At 41.3% G+C, this 18509-nt stretch overlaps 1 protein-coding gene across 1 annotated transcript in view; it reads left to right on the top strand.

Moving 5' to 3' along the window:
- LOC135569002 (leucine-rich repeat-containing G-protein coupled receptor 5A-like) overlaps positions 1 to 18509 on the top strand; it is a 125694-nt gene that overhangs the window by 75366 nt on the left and 31819 nt on the right. Inside the window, exon 2 of the mRNA XM_065015804.1 lies at positions 4624 to 4695. Coding sequence (XP_064871876.1) covers positions 4624 to 4695 — 72 coding nt within the window. The remainder of the gene's footprint in view (positions 1 to 4623; positions 4696 to 18509) is intronic.

Raw genomic sequence — 18509 nt, forward strand, 5'->3', positions numbered from 1 at the left:
CATTTCACTGTGTTCAGACACACACATTTAGATGGGTTGAGTCCCTCTGCCTCATATGTCTGTCTGTCTACTGTAATACAACAGACCTGACAACCGTCCAACTAAAACAAGCAGGGAAGCTGTAAATCACACTGTGCTGTTGGCCCCATACCCAGAGGAGTTTCAGAACCACAATGCTGCACTTCAGCTAAATCACACTGTGCTGTTGGTCCCATACCCAGAGGAGTTTCAGAACCACAATGCTGCACTTCAGCTAAATCACACTGTGCTGTTGGCCTGGTCCCATACCCAGAGGAGTTTCAGAACCACAATGCTGCACTTCAGCTAAATCACACTGTGCTGTTGGCCCCATACCCAGAGGAGTTTCAGAACCACAATGCTGCACTTCAGCTAAATCACACTGTGCTGTTGGCCTGGTCCCATACCCAGAGGAGTTTCAGAACCACAATGCTGCACTTCAGCTAAATCACACTGTGCTGTTGGCCTGGTCCCATACCCAGAGGAGTTTCAGAACCACAATGCTGCACTTCAGCTTCTCATAGACTATCTAGATAATGAGATGGACACTTCAGCTTCTCATAGGCTATCTAGATAATGAGATGGACACTTCAGCTTCTCATAGACTATCTAGATAATGAGATGGACACTTCAGCTTCTCATAGGCTATCTAGATAATGAGATGGACACTTCAGCTTCTCATAGACTATCTAGATAATGAGATGGACACTTCAGCTTCTCATAGACTATCTAGATAATGAGATGGACACTTCAGCTTCTCATAGACTATCTAGATAATGAGATAGACCAAATCAACTGTTAATGATAGAAAGAGAGTGGTACAACATTTGACTGTGTAACAGTCCATCTGTGGTTGTGGACAGGTAGTTGTGTGTTTATTCCTGACATGGTTGTTGTTGTTGACTCTGTGTAAATTGCAAGCCCAGTTGTGTTGGTTTAGTGACCGGAGGAGCTCAGAACCATGTGTGTGTTCCTCCTCTTGGTATTACAGATGCTGTTATTTAACGATTGTTCAGTCAAGGCCTTTGTCGCTTTGGGAGTTCTTTTCTGTTGATTTCATTCATTTGTTTTCATTGGCGTAGCTGAAGGCCCGGATCTACTGTCCTGTCCACCCCTCACTCCTGACTAACTCTTATCTGAAGGCCCTGATCTACTGTCCTGTCCACCCCTCACTCTGACTAACTCTTATCTGAAGGCCCTGATCTACTGTCCTGTCCACCCCTCACTCTGACTAACTCTTATCTGAAGGCCCTGATCAACTGTCCTGCCCACCCCTCACTCTGACTAACTCTTATCTGAAAACTATTCTGAATCTCGTTGTGTATGGCAAATGGCACTCTATAAGGTGCACTACTTTTGACCAGGGCCCATTGGCTCTGATCTAAAGTAGTGCACTATATAGGGAATAGGGCTCTGGTCTAAAGTAGTGCACTATATAGGGAATAGGGTGTCATTTGGGACAGAGACCTACAACTCCTAGAAGTCTGAAAGATGGTGGTTTACAGTCTAGTTCCCACGGCCGTGGAGGCTGCAGCTAGGGGGACGGTGGTTCACACACACACACACACACACACACACACACACACACACACACACACACACACACACACACACACACACACCTCACACACTCAGCCACACACACACACACACACACACACAGCCTCACACACTCAGCCACACACACACACACACACACACACACACACACACGGCCTCACACACACTCAGCCACACACACACTCAGCCACACACACCCACAGCCTTACACACTCAGCCACACACACCCACAGCCTCACACACTCAGCCACACACACCCACAGCCTTATACCCACAGCCTCACACACTCAGCCACACACACCCACAGCCTTACACCCACAGCCTCACACACTCAGCCACACACACCCACAGCCTTACACCCACAGCCTCACACACACACACCCACACACACACACTCAGCCACACACACACACCCACAGCCTCACACACTCAGCCACACACACACTCAGCCACACACACACTCAGCCACACACACCCACAGCCTCACACACTCAGCCACACACACACTCAGCCACACACACGGGTTGGTCCGAGAGCTGTTTTGTAGCGTTGACAGATGTTTCTGTTAAGACCCCTGTTGGTGTCACTTCACTGCCCTGCTGTACTTAATATGTCCCAAACGACACCCCCATCCCCTTTGTAGTGCACTGCTTTAGACCAGAGGCCTATGGGCCCTGGTGCACTATATATAGGGAATAGGGAGCTGTCCAGGTGCCACTCTATCCCAGGTCCACTGACTGCACAGTGCCCCCCCCCCCCCCGTCCTGTCAGGCCAGTCAGTGTTGACCCTCCTCAGTCCTCAGCTTCCTGCCAAGGGACTGTGTTCCCCTCTGTCTTAGTGCTGGATGTGTATGTATCTCATCAAGGTGTTGTGTTGACTCCTCCCCCTTTGATGTAGTGTGAAGTGGAGGGATCGGACTGTACAGTCAGGTGTTTGTTCTGGGGCTTCTGGATGAACTCCACCTGGCTCTGTTGAAATCTGAGATAAGGAGGGGTGAGATTTAGTGGATCGCTGCGCTGAGGGGGGTTTAGTGGATCGCTGCGCTGAGGGGGATTTAGTGGATCGCTGCGCTGAGGGAGGGGGGATTTAGTGGATCGCTGCGCTAAGGGGGGGGATTTAGTGGATCGCTGCGCTAAGGGGGTGAGATTTAGTGGATCGCTGCTGCGCTAAGGGGGTGTGATTTAGTGGATCGCTGCGCTAAGGGGGTGAGATTTAGTGGATCGCTGCGCTAAGGGGGGGTGAGATTTAGTGGATCGCTGCGCTAAGGGGGGGGTGAGATTTAGTGGATCGCTGCGCTAAGGGGGGGGGTGAGATTTAGTGGATCGCTGCGCTAAGGGGGGTGAGATTTAGTGGATCGCTGCGCTAAGGGGGGTGTGATTTAGTGGATCGCTGCGCTAAGGGGGAGATTTAGTGGATCGCTGCGCTGAGGGGGAGTGAGATTTAGTGGATCGCTGCGCTAAGGGGGTGAGATTTAGTGGATCGCTGCGCTAAGGGGGTGAGATTTAGTGGATCGCTGCGCTAAGGGGGGATTTAGTGGATCGCTGCGCTAAGATGAGATTTAGTGGATCGCTGCGCTAAGGGGGTGAGATTTAGTGGATCGCTGCGCTAAGGGGGGGTGAGATTTAGTGGATCGCTGCGCTAAGGGGGGTGAGATTTAGTGGATCGCTGCGCTAAGGGGGTGAGATTTAGTGGATCGCTGCGCTAAGGGGGTGAGATTTAGTGGATCGCTGCGCTAAGGAGGGTGAGATTTAGTGGATCGCTGCACTAAGGGGGGGGTGAGATTTAGTGGATCGCTGCGCTAAGGGGGGTGAGATTTAGTGGATCGCTGCACTAAGGGGAGAGATTTAGTGGATCGCTGCGCTAAGGGGAGATTTAGTGGATCGCTGCGCTAAGGGGGTGAGATTTAGTGGATCGCTGCGCTAAGGGGGTGAGATTTAGTGGATCGCTGCGCTAAGGGGGTGAGATTTAGTGGATCGCTGCGCTAAGGGGGTGAGATTTAGTGGATCGCTGCGCTAAGGGGGTGAGATTTAGTAGATCGCTGCGCTAAAGGGGGGTGAGATTTAGTGGATCGCTGAGGAAGGGAAACCTTGGAGATGTTGTTAACCCATGTGAACATACTAGGTTACAACATGTAGTACACTGAGCTGCTGTCATCTCCGGGGTGTGTGTGTGTGTATGTGTGTGTGTGTGTGTGTGTGTGTGTGTGTGTGTGTGTGTGTGTGTGTGTGTGTGTGTGTGTGTGTGTGTGTGTGTGACCTCAGCACAGCACAGCTGTATTCTTGCACTCTTCCAGAAATCCAACACCCACAGAATAAAGACGTATAACTGACAGTGGAAAATTTGCTGAAATTATGAGTTGGGGGGGAAACGAACGATTAAATTGTCGCATTTTAAGTTTCACTCAACTTTTGGAGCTTAGTCACATGATGTTTCAGTTCTCAATACATAAACAGAACAGCTGGAAAAGTGTTGTGATCTGTAATGTTAATCTCTCTCTCTCTCTCTCTCTCTCTCTCTCTGTCTCTCTCTCTCTCTCTCTCTCTCTCTCTCTCTGTCTCTCTCTGTCTCTCTCTCTCTCTCTCTCTCTCTCTCTCTGTCTCTCTGTCTCTCTCTCTCTCTCTCTCTCTCTCTCTCTCTCTGTCTCTCTCTCTGTCTCTCTCTCTCTCTCTCTCTCTCTCTCTCTCTCTCTCTCTCTCTCTCTCTCTCTCTCTCTCTCTCTCTTTCTCCTTTCCCTCTCATTCTCTCTCTCTCTCTCTCTCTCTCTCTTTCTCTCTTTCCCTCTCATTCTCTCTCTCTCTCTCTCTCTCTCTCTCTGTCTCTCTCTATCTCTTTCCCTCTCTTTCTCTCTCTCTCTCTCTTTCTCTCTTTCCCTATCACCCCCTCTCTCTCTCTTTTATCTCTATTTCTGCCTCTCTCTCCCCTTCCTCTTTCTCTCTCTCTCTCTCTTCCCCCCCTCTCTCTCTCTCTCTCTTCCCCCCCTCTCTCTCTCTCTCTCTCTCCCTCTCTCCCTCTCTTTCTGCCACTCTCTCCTCTTCTTTCCACAGTGATCTGAGTATGAACAACCTGACCCTGTTGTCCTCCGGTGCCCTCTCCAACCTTCACTTCCTTGAGGAGCTGTGAGTATGACAGCCGCTTCCTAACCAGATAAGAGATACAATAGATCCCCTCTCAGCCTTATCACCGAAGGGAAACTGTCTGTCAAGGCCTTATCGTGGTCTAGCATCGTTCCCATGGCGTTCATGTCAAACAATTACAATAAATCTCACAATCTTGTGATTTACAGTGATTTGTTTTTTGTTAGATTAGAGTAGGACAGTTCTATGTGATGTCAGAAGGCTTGTATGTATGTGTAGTACCTACAGGGTTACACAACTACTGGGAGGAGAGGAGAGGAGGAGAGGAGAGGAGAGGAGGGGAGGGGGGGGGAGAGAAGAGAAGAAAAGAGGTAGAGGTAGAGGTAGAGGAGAGGAGAGGAGAGGAGAGGAGAGGAGAGGAGAGGAGAGGAGAGGAGAGGAGAGGTGGGAATGTCCTGTTGCAGCTGGCCTAGAGAGAGGTGGTGGTGGGTATGTCCTGTTGCAGCTGGCCTAGAGAGAGGTGGTGGTGGGTATGTCCTGTTGCAGCTGGCCTAGAGAGAGGTGGTGGTGGGTATGTCCTGTTGCAGCTGGCCTAGATGTCCTTGTAGACATACTGAGGCAACTGACAGGAACTTCCCAACCGGAATCCCCGGTCTCTCAGTTCTCTCTCTAACCCAACCAGCTAAGACAGGGACCCACGAGTGCATTCCAAACGGCCCCCTGTTCCCTATATATTGCACTACTTTGGACCATTCGCTCCCGTTGGGCTCTGGTCAAAAAGTAGTGCACTTTATAGGGAATAGAGGGCCTTTTGGAACACAACCCTCCGCTCTCTACACTGCTGCCACAACGAGCCAGCGAAATGGGACAGCGTCCAGAAACATAAAACAACAACATTAAAATGTAGATCCCCCCCCTTGTTTTTATTTTCTAAACTCTGTTAAAGAGCTCTGACTTTTGTAGGAGTTGTTAAATGGGGCAAAACTCAGGAAATTAAATCGAGATTGTTCTGGCTCGAGTTCCCGCTTCAAAGACTTATGTGCGGTTCCCTAATGAAAACCTGACGGAACCTTAGAACCCGTCCCTGGAGAAGAGAAGAAGAGCTACTGCATCACAGGGAGGACGTTGAGAGTTGTGTCCCCAATGGTACCTTAAACCCTATCTAGTGTACTTCCTGGACCAGGGCCCAAAGCGCTCTGGTCAAATATATAATATAGTGTTTTATCTCCTTGTGTTGATGTGTATTATCTATAGCAGTGGTCCCCAACCTATTTGGGTTACTGTACCACCGAGTTCAATTTGCTTCTGCCCGGAGAACCCCTGAAGTAGCCTGTTATATACTGTATTCTATCCTATTCTACTGTATCTTAGTCTATGCCACTCTGTAGCCTGTTATATACTGTATTCTATCCTATTCTACTGTATCTTAGTCTATGCCACTCTGTAGCCCGTTATATACTGTGTATATATACTGTATTCTATCCTATTCTACTATATCCACTTGTAGCCTGTATCTGTATGTGTATCTTAGTCTATGCCACTGTAGCCCGTTATATACTGTGTATATATACTGTATTCTATCCTATTCTACTATATCTTAGTCTATGCCACTCTGTAGCCTGTTATATACTGTGTATATATACTGTATTCTATCCTATTCTACTGTATCTTAGTCTATGCCACTCTGTAGCCCGTCTATGCCACTATTATATACTGTATTCTATCCTATTCTACTGTGTCTTAGTCTATGCCACTCTGTAGCCCGTTATATACTGTGTATATATACTGTATTCTATCCTATTCTACTGTATCTTAGTCTATGCCACTCTGTAGCCCGTTATATACTGTATTCTATCCTATTCTACTGTGTCTTAGTCTATGCCACTCTGTAGCCTGTTATATACTGTGTATATATACTGTATTCTATCCTATTCTACTGTATCTTAGTCTATGCCACTCTGTAGCCCGTTATATACTGTATTCTATCCTATTCTACTGTGTCTTAGTCTATGCCACTCTGTAGCCCGTTATATACTGTGTATATATACTGTATTCTATCCTATTCTACTATATCTTAGTCTATGCCACGCTGTAGCCCGTTATATACTGTGTATATATACTGTATTCTATCCTATTCTACTATATCTTAGTCTATGCCACTCTGTAGCCTGTTATATACTGTGTATATATACTGTATTCTATCCTATTCTACTGTATCTTAGTCTATGCCGCTCTGTAGCCCGTTATATACTGTGTATATATACTGTATTCTATCCTATTCTACTATATCTTAGTCTATGCCACTCTGTAGCCCGTTATATACTGTGTATATATACTGTATTCTATCCTATTCTACTGTATCTTAGTCTATGCCACTCTGTAGCCCGTTATATACTGTGTATATATACTGTATTCTATCCTATTCTACTATATCTTAGTCTATGCCACTCTGTAGCCCGTTATATACTGTGTATATATACTGTATTCTATCCTATTCTACTATATCTTAGTCTATGCCACGCTGTAGCCTGTTATATACTGTATTCTATCCTATTCTACTGTATCTCAGTCTATGCCACTCTGTAGCCCGTTATATACTGTGTATATATACTGTATTCTATCCTATTCTACTATATCTTAGTCTATGCCACGCTGTAGCCCGTTATATACTGTGTATATATACTGTATTCTATCCTATTCTACTATATCTTAGTCTATGCCACGCTGTAGCCTGTTATATACTGTATTCTATTCTACTGTATCTTAGTCTATGCCACTCTGTAGCCTGTTATATACTGTATTCTATTCTACTGTATCTTAGTCTATGCCACTCTGTAGCCCGTTATATACTGTGTATATATACTGTATTCTATCCTATTCTACTGTGTCTTAGTCTATGCCACTCTGTAGCCTGTTATATACTGTATTCTATTCTACTGTATCTTAGTCTATGCCACTCTGTAGCCTGTTATATACTGTATTCTATTCTACTGTATCTTAGTCTATGCCACTCTGTAGCCCGTTATATACTGTGTATATATACTGTATTCTATCCTATTCTACTGTATCTTAGTCTATGCCACTCTGTAGCCCGTTATATACTGTGTATATATACTGTATTCTATCCTATTCTACTGTATCTTAGTCTATGCCACTCTGTAGCCTGTTATATACTGTGTATATATACTGTATTATATTATATTCTACTGTATCTTAGTCTATGCCACTCTGTAGCCTGTTATATACTGTGTATATATACTGTATTATATTATATTCTACTGTATCTTAGTCTATGCCACTCTGTAGCCTGTTATATACTGTATTCTATCCTATTCTACTGTATCTTAGTCTATGCCACTCTGTAGCCTGTTATATACTGTATTCTATCCTATTCTACTGTATCTTAGTCTATGCCGCTCTGTAGCCCGTTATATACTGTATTCTATTCTACTGTATCTTAGTCTATGCCACTCTGTAGCCCGTTATATACTGTGTATATATACTGTATTCTATTCTATTCTACTGTATCTTAGTCTATGCCACTCTGTAGCCCGTTATATACTGTGTATATATACTGTATTCTATTCTATTCTACTGTATCTTAGTCTATGCCACTCTGTAGCCCGTTATATACTGTGTATATATACTGTATTCTATCCTATTCTACTGTATCTTAGTCTATGCCACTCTGTAGCCCGTTATATACTGTGTATATATACTGTATTCTATCCTATTCTACTGTATCTTAGTCTATGCCACTCTGTAGCCTGTTATATACTGTATATATATACTGTATTCTATCCTATTCTACTGTATCTTAGTCTATGCCACTCTGTAGCCCGTTATATACTGTGTATATATACTGTATTCTATCCTATTCTACTGTATCTTAGTCTATGCCACTCTGTAGCCCGTTATATACTGTGTATATATACTGTATTCTATCCTATTCTACTGTATCTTAGTCTATGCCACTCTGTAGCCTGTTATATACTGTATTCTGTCCTATTCTACTGTATCTTAGTCTAGGCCGCTCTGTAGCCTGTTATATACTGTATTCTATCCTATTCTACTGTATCTTAGTCTATGCCACTCTGTAGCCCGTTATATACTGTGTATATATACTGTATTCTATCCTATTCTACTGTATCTCAGTCTATGCCACTCTGTAGCCCGTTATATACTGTGTATATATACTGTATTCTATCCTATTCTACTGTATCTTAGTCTATGCCACTCTGTAGCCTGTTATATACTGTATTCTATTCTATTCTACTGTATCTTAGTCTATGCCACTCTGTAGCCTGTTATATACTGTGTATATATACTGTATTCTATCCTATTCTACTGTATCTTAGTCTATGCCACGCTGTAGCCCGTTATATACTGTGTATATATACTGTATTCTATCCTATTCTACTGTATCTTAGTCTATGCCACGCTGTAGCCCGTTATATACTGTGTATATATACTGTATTCTATCCTATTCTACTGTATCTTAGTCTATGCCACTCTGTAGCCCGTTATATACTGTATTCTATCCTATTCTACTATATCTTAGTCTATGCCACTCTGTAGCCTGTTATATACTGTGTATATATACTGTATTCTATCCTATTCTACTGTATCTTAGTCTATGCCACTCTGTAGCCCGTTATATACTGTGTATATATACTGTATTCTATCCTATTCTACTGTATCTTAGTCTATGCCACTCTGTAGCCTGTTATATACTGTATTCTATTCTACTGTATCTTAGTCTATGCCACTCTGTAGCCTGTTATATACTGTGTATATATACTGTATTCTATCCTATTCTACTGTATCTCAGTCTGTGCCACTCTGTAGCCTGTTATATACTGTATTCTATCCTATTCTACTGTATCTTAGTCTATGCCACTCTGTAGCCTGTTATATACTGTATTCTATCCTATTCTACTGTATCTTAGTCTATGCCACTCTGTAGCCTGTTATATACTGTATTCTATCCCATTCTACTGTATCTTAGTCTATGCCACTCTGTAGCCCGTTATATACTGTATTCTATCCTATTCTACTGTATCTTAGTCTATGCCACTCTGTAGCCTGTTATATACTGTATTCTATTCTACTGTATCTTAGTCTATGCCACTCTGTAGCCTGTTATATACTGTGTATATATACTGTATTCTATCCTATTCTACTGTATCTCAGTCTCTGCCACTCTGTAGCCTGTTATATACTGTATTCTATCCTATTCTACTGTATCTTAGTCTATGCCACTCTGTAGCCTGTTATATACTGTATTCTATCCTATTCTACTGTATCTTAGTCTATGCCACTCTGTAGCCTGTTATATACTGTATTCTATCCTATTCTACTGTATCTTAGTCTATGCCGCTCTGTAGCCCGTTATATACTGTATTCTATTCTATTCTACTGTATCTTAGTCTATGCCACTCTGTAGCCTGTTATATACTGTGTATATATACTGTATTCTATCCTATTCTACTGTATCTTAGTCTATGCCACTCTGTAGCCTGTTATATACTGTATTCTATCCTATTCTACTGTATCTTAGTCTATGCCACTCTGTAGCCTGCTATCCTATTCTACTATACTGTATTATATACTGTATTCTATCCTATTCTACTGTATCTTAATCTATGCCACTCTGTAGCCTGTTATATACTGTATTCTATCCCATTCTACTGTATCTTAGTCTATGCCACTCTGTAGCCCGTTATATACTGTATTCTATTCTATTCTACTGTATCTTAGTCTATGCCACTCTGTAGCCCGTTATATACTGTGTTATATCCTATTCTACTGTATCTTAGTCTATGCCACTCTGTAGCCCGTTATATACTGTATTCTATCCTATTCTACTGTATCTTAGTCTATGCCACGCTGTAGCCTGTTATATACTGTATTCTATCCTATTCTACTGTATCTTAGTCTAGGCCACTCTGTAGCCCGTTATATACTGTGTATATATACTGTATTCTATCCTATTCTACTATATCTTAGTCTATGCCACTCTGTAGCCCGTTATATACTGTATTCTATCCTATTCTACTGTATCTTAGTCTAGGCCACTCTGTAGCCCGTTATATACTGTGTATATATACTGTATTCTATCCTATTCTACTGTATCTTAGTCTATGCCACTCTGTAGCCCGTTATATACTGTGTATATATACTGTATTCTATCCTATTCTACTGTATCTTAGTCTATGCCACTCTGTAGCCCGTTATATACTGTGTATATATACTGTATTCTATCCTATTCTACTGTATCTTAGTCTATGCCACTCTGTAGCCCGTTATATACTGTGTATATATACTGTATTCTATCCTATTCTACTGTATCTTAGTCTATGCCACTCTGTAGCCTGTTATATACTGTATTCTGTCCTATTCTACTGTATCTTAGTCTAGGCCGCTCTGTAGCCTATATACTGTATTCTATCCTATTCTACTGTATCTTAGTCTATGCCACTCTGTAGCCCGTTATATACTGTGTATATATACTGTATTCTATCCTATTCTACTGTATCTTAGTCTATGCCACTCTGTAGCCTTATATACTGTGTATATATACTGTATTCTATCCTATTCTACTGTATCTTAGTCTATGCCACTCTGTAGCCTGTTATATACTGTATTCTATCCTATTCTACTGTATCTTAGTCTATGCCACTCTGTAGCCTGTTATATACTGTATTCTATCCTATTCTACTGTATCTTAGTCTATGCCACTCTGTAGCCCGTTATATACTGTGTATATATACTGTATTCTATCCTATTCTACTGTATCTTAGTCTATGCCACTCTGTAGCCCGTTATATACTGTGTATATATACTGTATTCTATCCTATTCTACTGTATCTTAGTCTATGCCACTCTGTAGCCTGTTATATACTGTATTCTATTCTATTCTACTGTATCTTAGTCTATGCCACTCTGTAGCCTGTTATATACTGTGTATATATACTGTATTCTATCCTATTCTACTGTATCTTAGTCTATGCCACTCTGTAGCCCGTTATATACTGTGTATATATACTGTATTCTATCCTATTCTACTGTATCTTAGTCTATGCCACTCTGTAGCCTGTTATATATACTGTATTCTATCCTATTCTACTGTATCTTAGTCTATGCCACTCTGTAGCCTGTTATATACTGTATTCTATCCTATTCTACTATATCTTAGTCTATGCCACTCTGTAGCCTGTTATATACTGTATTCTATTCTATCCTATTCTACTGTATCTTAGTCTATGCCACTCTGTAGCCCGTTATATACTGTGTATATATACTGTATTCTATCCTATTCTACTGTATCTTAGTCTATGCCACTCTGTAGCCTGTTATATACTGTATTCTATTCTACTGTATCTTAGTCTATGCCACTCTGTAGCCTGTTATATACTGTGTATATATACTGTATTCTATCCTATTCTACTGTATCTCAGTCTATGCCACTCTGTAGCCTGTTATATACTGTATTCTATCCTATTCTACTGTATCTTAGTCTATGCCACTCTGTAGCCTGTTATATACTGTATTCTATCCTATTCTACTGTATCTTAGTCTATGCCACTCTGTAGCCTGTTATATACTGTATTCTATCCCATTCTACTGTATCTTAGTCTATGCCACTCTGTAGCCCGTTATATACTGTATTCTATCCTATTCTACTGTATCTTAGTCTATGCCACTCTGTAGCCTGTTATATACTGTATTCTATTCTACTGTATCTTAGTCTATGCCACTCTGTAGCCTGTTATATACTGTATTATACTGTATTCTATCCTATTCTACTGTATCTTAGTCTATGCCACTCTGTAGCCTGTTATATACTGTATTCTATCCTATTCTACTGTATCTTAGTCTATGCCACTCTGTAGCCTGTTATATACTGTATTCTATCCTATTCTACTGTATCTTAGTCTATGCCACTCTGTAGCCTGTTATATACTGTATTCTATCCTATTCTACTGTATCTTAGTCTATGCCGCTCTGTAGCCCGTTATATACTGTATTCTATTCTATTCTACTGTATCTTAGTCTATGCCACTCTGTAGCCTGTTATATACTGTGTATATATACTGTATTCTATCCTATTCTACTGTATCTTAGTCTATGCCACTCCTGTTATATACTGTTATATACTGTATTCTATCCTATTCTACTGTATCTTAGTATGCTCTGTAGCCTGTTATATACTATTCTATCCTATTCTACTGTATCTTAGTCTATTACTCTGTAGCCCGTTATATACTGTATTCTATCCTATTCTACTGTATCTTAATCTATATCTGTAGCCTGTTATATACTGTATTCTATCCCATTCTACTGTATCTTAGTCTATGCCACTCTGTAGCCCGTTATATACTGTATTCTATTCTATTCTACTGTATCTTAGTCTATGCCACTCTGTAGCCTGTTATATACTGTGTTATATCCTATTCTACTGTATCTTAGTCTATGCCACTCTGTAGCCCGTTATATACTGTATTCTATCCTATTCTACTGTATCTTAGTCTATGCCACGCTGTAGCCTGTTATATACTGTATTCTATCCTATTCTACTGTATCTTAGTCTAGGCCACTCTGTAGCCCAGTTATATACTGTGTATATATACTGTATTCTATCCTATTCTACTATATCTTAGTCTATGCCACTCTGTAGCCCGTTATATACTGTATTCTATCCTATTCTACTGTATCTTAGTCTAGGCCACTCTGTAGCCCGTTATATACTGTGTATATATACTGTATTCTATCCTATTCTACTGTATCTTAGTCTATGCCACTCTGTAGCCCGTTATATACTGTGTATATATACTGTATTCTATCCTATTCTACTGTATCTTAGTCTATGCCACTCTGTAGCCCGTTATATACTGTGTATATATACTGTATTCTATCCTATTCTACTGTATCTTAGTCTATGCCACTCTGTAGCCCGTTATATACTGTTATATATACTGTATTCTATCCTATTCTACTGTATCTTAGTCTATGCCACTCTGTAGCCTGTTATATACTGTATTCTGTCCTATTCTACTGTATCTTAGTCTAGGCCACTCTGTAGCCTGTTATATACTGTATTCTATCCTATTCTACTGTATCTTAGTCTATGCCACTCTGTAGCCTGTTATATACTGTGTATATATACTGTATTCTATCCTATTCTACTGTATCTCAGTCTATGCCACGCTGTAGCCCGTTATATACTGTGTATATATACTGTATTCTATCCTATTCTACTGTATCTTAGTCTATGCCACTCTGTAGCCCGTTATATACTGTGTATATATACTGTATTCTATCCTATTCTACTGTATCTTAGTCTATGCCACTCTGTAGCCCCATATACTGTATTCTATCCTATTCTACTGTATCTTAGTCTATGCCACTCTGTAGCCTTTATATACTGTATTCTATTCTACTGTATCTTAGTCTATGCCACTCTGTAGCCTGTTATATACTGTGTATATATACTGTATTCTATCCTATTCTACTGTATCTCAGTCTGTGCCACTCTGTAGCCTGTTATATACTGTATTCTATCTATTCTACTGTATCTTAGTCTATGCCACTCTGTAGCCTGTTATATACTGTATTCTATCCTATTCTACTGTATCTTAGTCTATGCCACTCTGTAGCCTGTTATATACTGTATTCTATCCCATTCTACTGTATCTTAGTCTATGCCACTCTGTAGCCCGTTATATACTGTATTCTATTCTATTCTACTGTATCTTAGTCTATGCCACTCTGTAGCCTGTTATATACTGTGTAAATACTGTATTCTATCCTATTCTACTGTATCTTAGTCTATGCCACTCTGTAGCCTGTTATATACTGTATTCTATCCTATTCTACTGTATCTTAGTCTATGCCACTCTGTAGCCCGTTATATACTGTATTCTATCCTATTCTACTGTATCTTAATCTATGCCACTCTGTAGCCTGTTATATACTGTATTCTATCCCATTCTACTGTATCTTAGTCTATGCCACTCTGTAGCCCGTTATATACTGTATTCTATTCTATTCTACTGTATCTTAGTCTAGGCCGCTCTGTAGCCCGTTATATACTGTATTCTATTCTATTCTACTGTATCTTAGTCTAGGCCGCTCTGTAGCCCGTTATATACTGTATTCTATTCTATTCTACTGTATCTTAGTCTATGCCACTCTGTAGCCCGTTATATACTGTATACTATTCTACTGTATCTTAGTTATATAGCCCGTTATATACTGTATTCTATCCTATTCTACTGTATCTTAGTCTATGCCACTCTGTAGCCCGTTATATACTGTATATATATACTGTATTCTATCCTATTCTACTGTATCTTAGTCTAGGCCGCTCTGACATTGCTCGTCCATATATTTATATATTCTTAATTCCATTCCTTTACTTAGATTTGTGTGTATTGGGTATACAGTGGGGCAAAAAAGTATTTAGTCAGCCACCAATTGTGCAAGTTCTCCCACTTAAAAAGATGAGAGAGGCCTGTAATTTTCATCATAGGTATACTTCAGCTATGACAGACAAAATGAGGAAAAAAATCCAGAAAATCACATTGTAGGATTTTTAATGAATTGATTTGCAAATTATGGTGGAAAATAATTATTTGGTCAATAACAAAAGTTTATCTCAATACTTTGTTATATACCCTTTGTTGGCAATGACAGAGGTCAAACGTTTTCTGTAAGTCTTCACCAGGTTTTCACACACTGTTGCTGGTATTTTGGTCCATTCCTCCATGCAGATCTCCTCTAGAGCAGTGATGTTTTGGGGCTGTTGCTGGGCAACACGGACTTTCAACTCCCTCCAAAGATTTTCTATGGGGTTGAGATCTGGAGACTGGCTAGGCCACTCCAGGACCTTGAAATGCTTCTTACGAAGCCACTCCTTCGTTGCCCAGGCGGTGTGTTTGGGATCATTGTCATGCTGAAAGACCCAGCCACGTTTCATCTTCAATGCCCTTGCTGACGATACATGGCCCCATTCATTCTTTCCTTTAAACGGATCAGTCGTCCTGGTCCCTTTGCAGAAAAACAGCCCCAAAGCATGATGTTTCCACCCCCTGCTTCACAGTAGGTATGGTGTTCTTTGGATGCAACTCAGCATTATTTGTCCTCCAAACACGACGAGTTGAGTTTTTACCAAAAAGTTATATTTTGGTTTCATTTGACCATATGGCATTCTCCCAATTTTCTTCTGGATCATCCAAATGCTCTCTAGCAAACTTCAGATGGGCCTGGACATGTACTGGCTTAAGCAGGGGGACACGTCTGGCACTGCAGGATTTGAGTCCCTGGCGGCGTAGTGTGTTACTGATGGTAGGTTTTGTTACTTTGGTCCCAGCTCTCTGCAGGTCATTCACTAGGTCCTCCCGTGTGGTTCTGGGATTTTTGCTCACCGTTCTTGTGATCATTTTGACCCCACGGGGTGAGATCTTGCGTGGAGCCCCAGATCGAGGGAGATTGTCAGTGGTCTTGTATGTCTTCCATTTCCTAATCATTGCTCCCACAGTTGATTTCTTCAAACCAAGCTGCTTACCTATTGCAGATTCAGTCTTCCCAGCCTGGTGCAGGTCTACAATTTTGTTTCTGATGTCCTTTGACGGCTCTTTGGTCTTGGCCATAGTGGAGTTTGGAGTGTGACTGTTTGAGGTTGTGGACAGGTGTCTTTTATACTGATAACAAGTTCAAACAGGTGCCATTAATACAGGTAACGAGTGGAGGACAGAGGAGCCTCTTAAAGAAGAAGTTACAGGTCTGTGAGAGCCAGAAATCTTGCTTGTTTGTAGGTGACCAAATACTTATTTTCCACCATAATTTGCAAATAAATTCATTAAAAATCCTACAATGGGATTTTCTGATTTTTTTCTCATTTTGTCTGTCATAGTTGAAGTGTACCTATGATGAAAATTACAGGCCTCTCATCTTTTTAAGTGGGAGAACTTGCACAATTGGTGGCTGACTAAATACTTTTTTGCCCCACTGTATGTTGTGTAATTTGTTAGATATTACATGTTAGATATTACTACACTATCGGAGCTAGAAACACAAGCTTTTCGCTACACTCGCATTAACATCTGCTGAACACGTGTATGTGACCAATAACATCTGCTGAACACGTGTATGTGACCAATAACATCTGCTGAACACGTGTATGTGACCAATAACATTCAATTTGATTCGTTCTCATTTTACCAGTAGGCTTATGGTGTTATGAGTCTTCTCATGTACCCCATGTGGACAGGCCAAGTCCCCCACTCCTAGTACCCCTGGTTGGGAACCACTAGTCGATACAGTAGGTAAACCCTCTGCACTAACAGTTACTATACATGGGATCATTAAAAACCCTAGAGCGTTAGACAGAGATTAGAATTATGGCCTAAACTAATTCCAGGAATGAAAATTCATACAGAATGATTTCTGTGCTCATGTTACTAAGAGTCTTGTATTCTCACACAAAACCATAGAAACCCGAGGATGTTGAATATTTTGGGCAGTTTACCCCAGATTTTTAAGTAATTACCTGGAATTTAGATGATCCCTGGAAACTACCCCACCAACTGGATCATCGCTTACACTGTTATTATCTAACTCGACACACAGAGTCTACTGTCAGAGTCTACTGTCAAACAGCATCTACTGGCAGACAGCATCTACTGGCAGACAGCATCTACTGGCAGACAGACAGCATCTACTGTCAGACAGCATCTACTGTCAGACTGCATCTACTGTCAGACTGCATCTACTGTCAGACTGCATCTACTGCCAGACAGCATCTACTGTCAGACAGCATCTACTGTCAGACAGCATCTACTGCCAGAAAGCATCTACTGGCAGACAGACAGCATCTACTGGCAGACAGCATCTACTGGCAGACAGACAGCATCTACTGGCAGACAGACAGCATCTACTGGCAGACAGCATCTACTGTCAGACTGCATCTACTGTCAGACTGCATCTACTGGCAGACAGACAGCATCTACTGGCAGACAGCATCTACTGTCAGACTGCATCTACTGTCAGACTGCATCTACTGCCAGACAGCATCTACTGGCAGACGGACAGCATCTACTGGCAGACAGACAGCATCTACTGGCAGACAGACAGCATCTACTGGCAGACAGCATCTACGGTCAGGCAGCATCTACGGTCAGACAGCATCTACTGGCAGACAGACAGCATCTACTGGCAGACAGACAGCATCAAATCAAATCAAATCAAATTTTATTTGTCACATACACATGGTTAGCAGATGTTAATGCGAGTGTAGCGAAATGCTTGTGCTTCTAGTTCCGACAATGCAGTGATAACCAACAAGTAATCTAACTAACAATTCTAAAACTACTGTCTTATACACAGTGTAAGGGGATAAAGAATATGTACATAAGGATATATGAGTGAGTGATGGTACAGAGCAGCATACAGTAGATGGTATCGAGTACAGTATATACATATGAGATGAGTATGTAGACAAAGTAAACAAAGTGGCATAGTTAAAGTGGCTAGTGATACATGTATTACATAAGGATGCAGTCGATGATGTAGAGTACAGTATATACGTATGCATATGAGATGAATAATGTAGGGTAAGTAACATTATATAAGGTAGCATTGTTTAAAGTGGCTAGTGATATATTTACATCATTTCCCATCAATTCCCATTATTAAAGTGGCTGGAGTTGGGTCAGTGTCAATGACAGTGTGTTGGCAGCAGCCACTCAATGGTGGCTGTTTAACAGTCTGATAGCCTTGAGATAGAAGCTGTTTTTCAGTCTCTCAGTCCCAGCTTTGATGCACCTGTACTGACCTCGCCTTCTGGATGATAG

This window comes from Oncorhynchus nerka, unplaced genomic scaffold, assembly GCF_034236695.1.
Source record: "Oncorhynchus nerka isolate Pitt River unplaced genomic scaffold, Oner_Uvic_2.0 unplaced_scaffold_1264, whole genome shotgun sequence".
Classification (NCBI taxonomy): Eukaryota; Metazoa; Chordata; class Actinopteri; order Salmoniformes; family Salmonidae; genus Oncorhynchus; species Oncorhynchus nerka.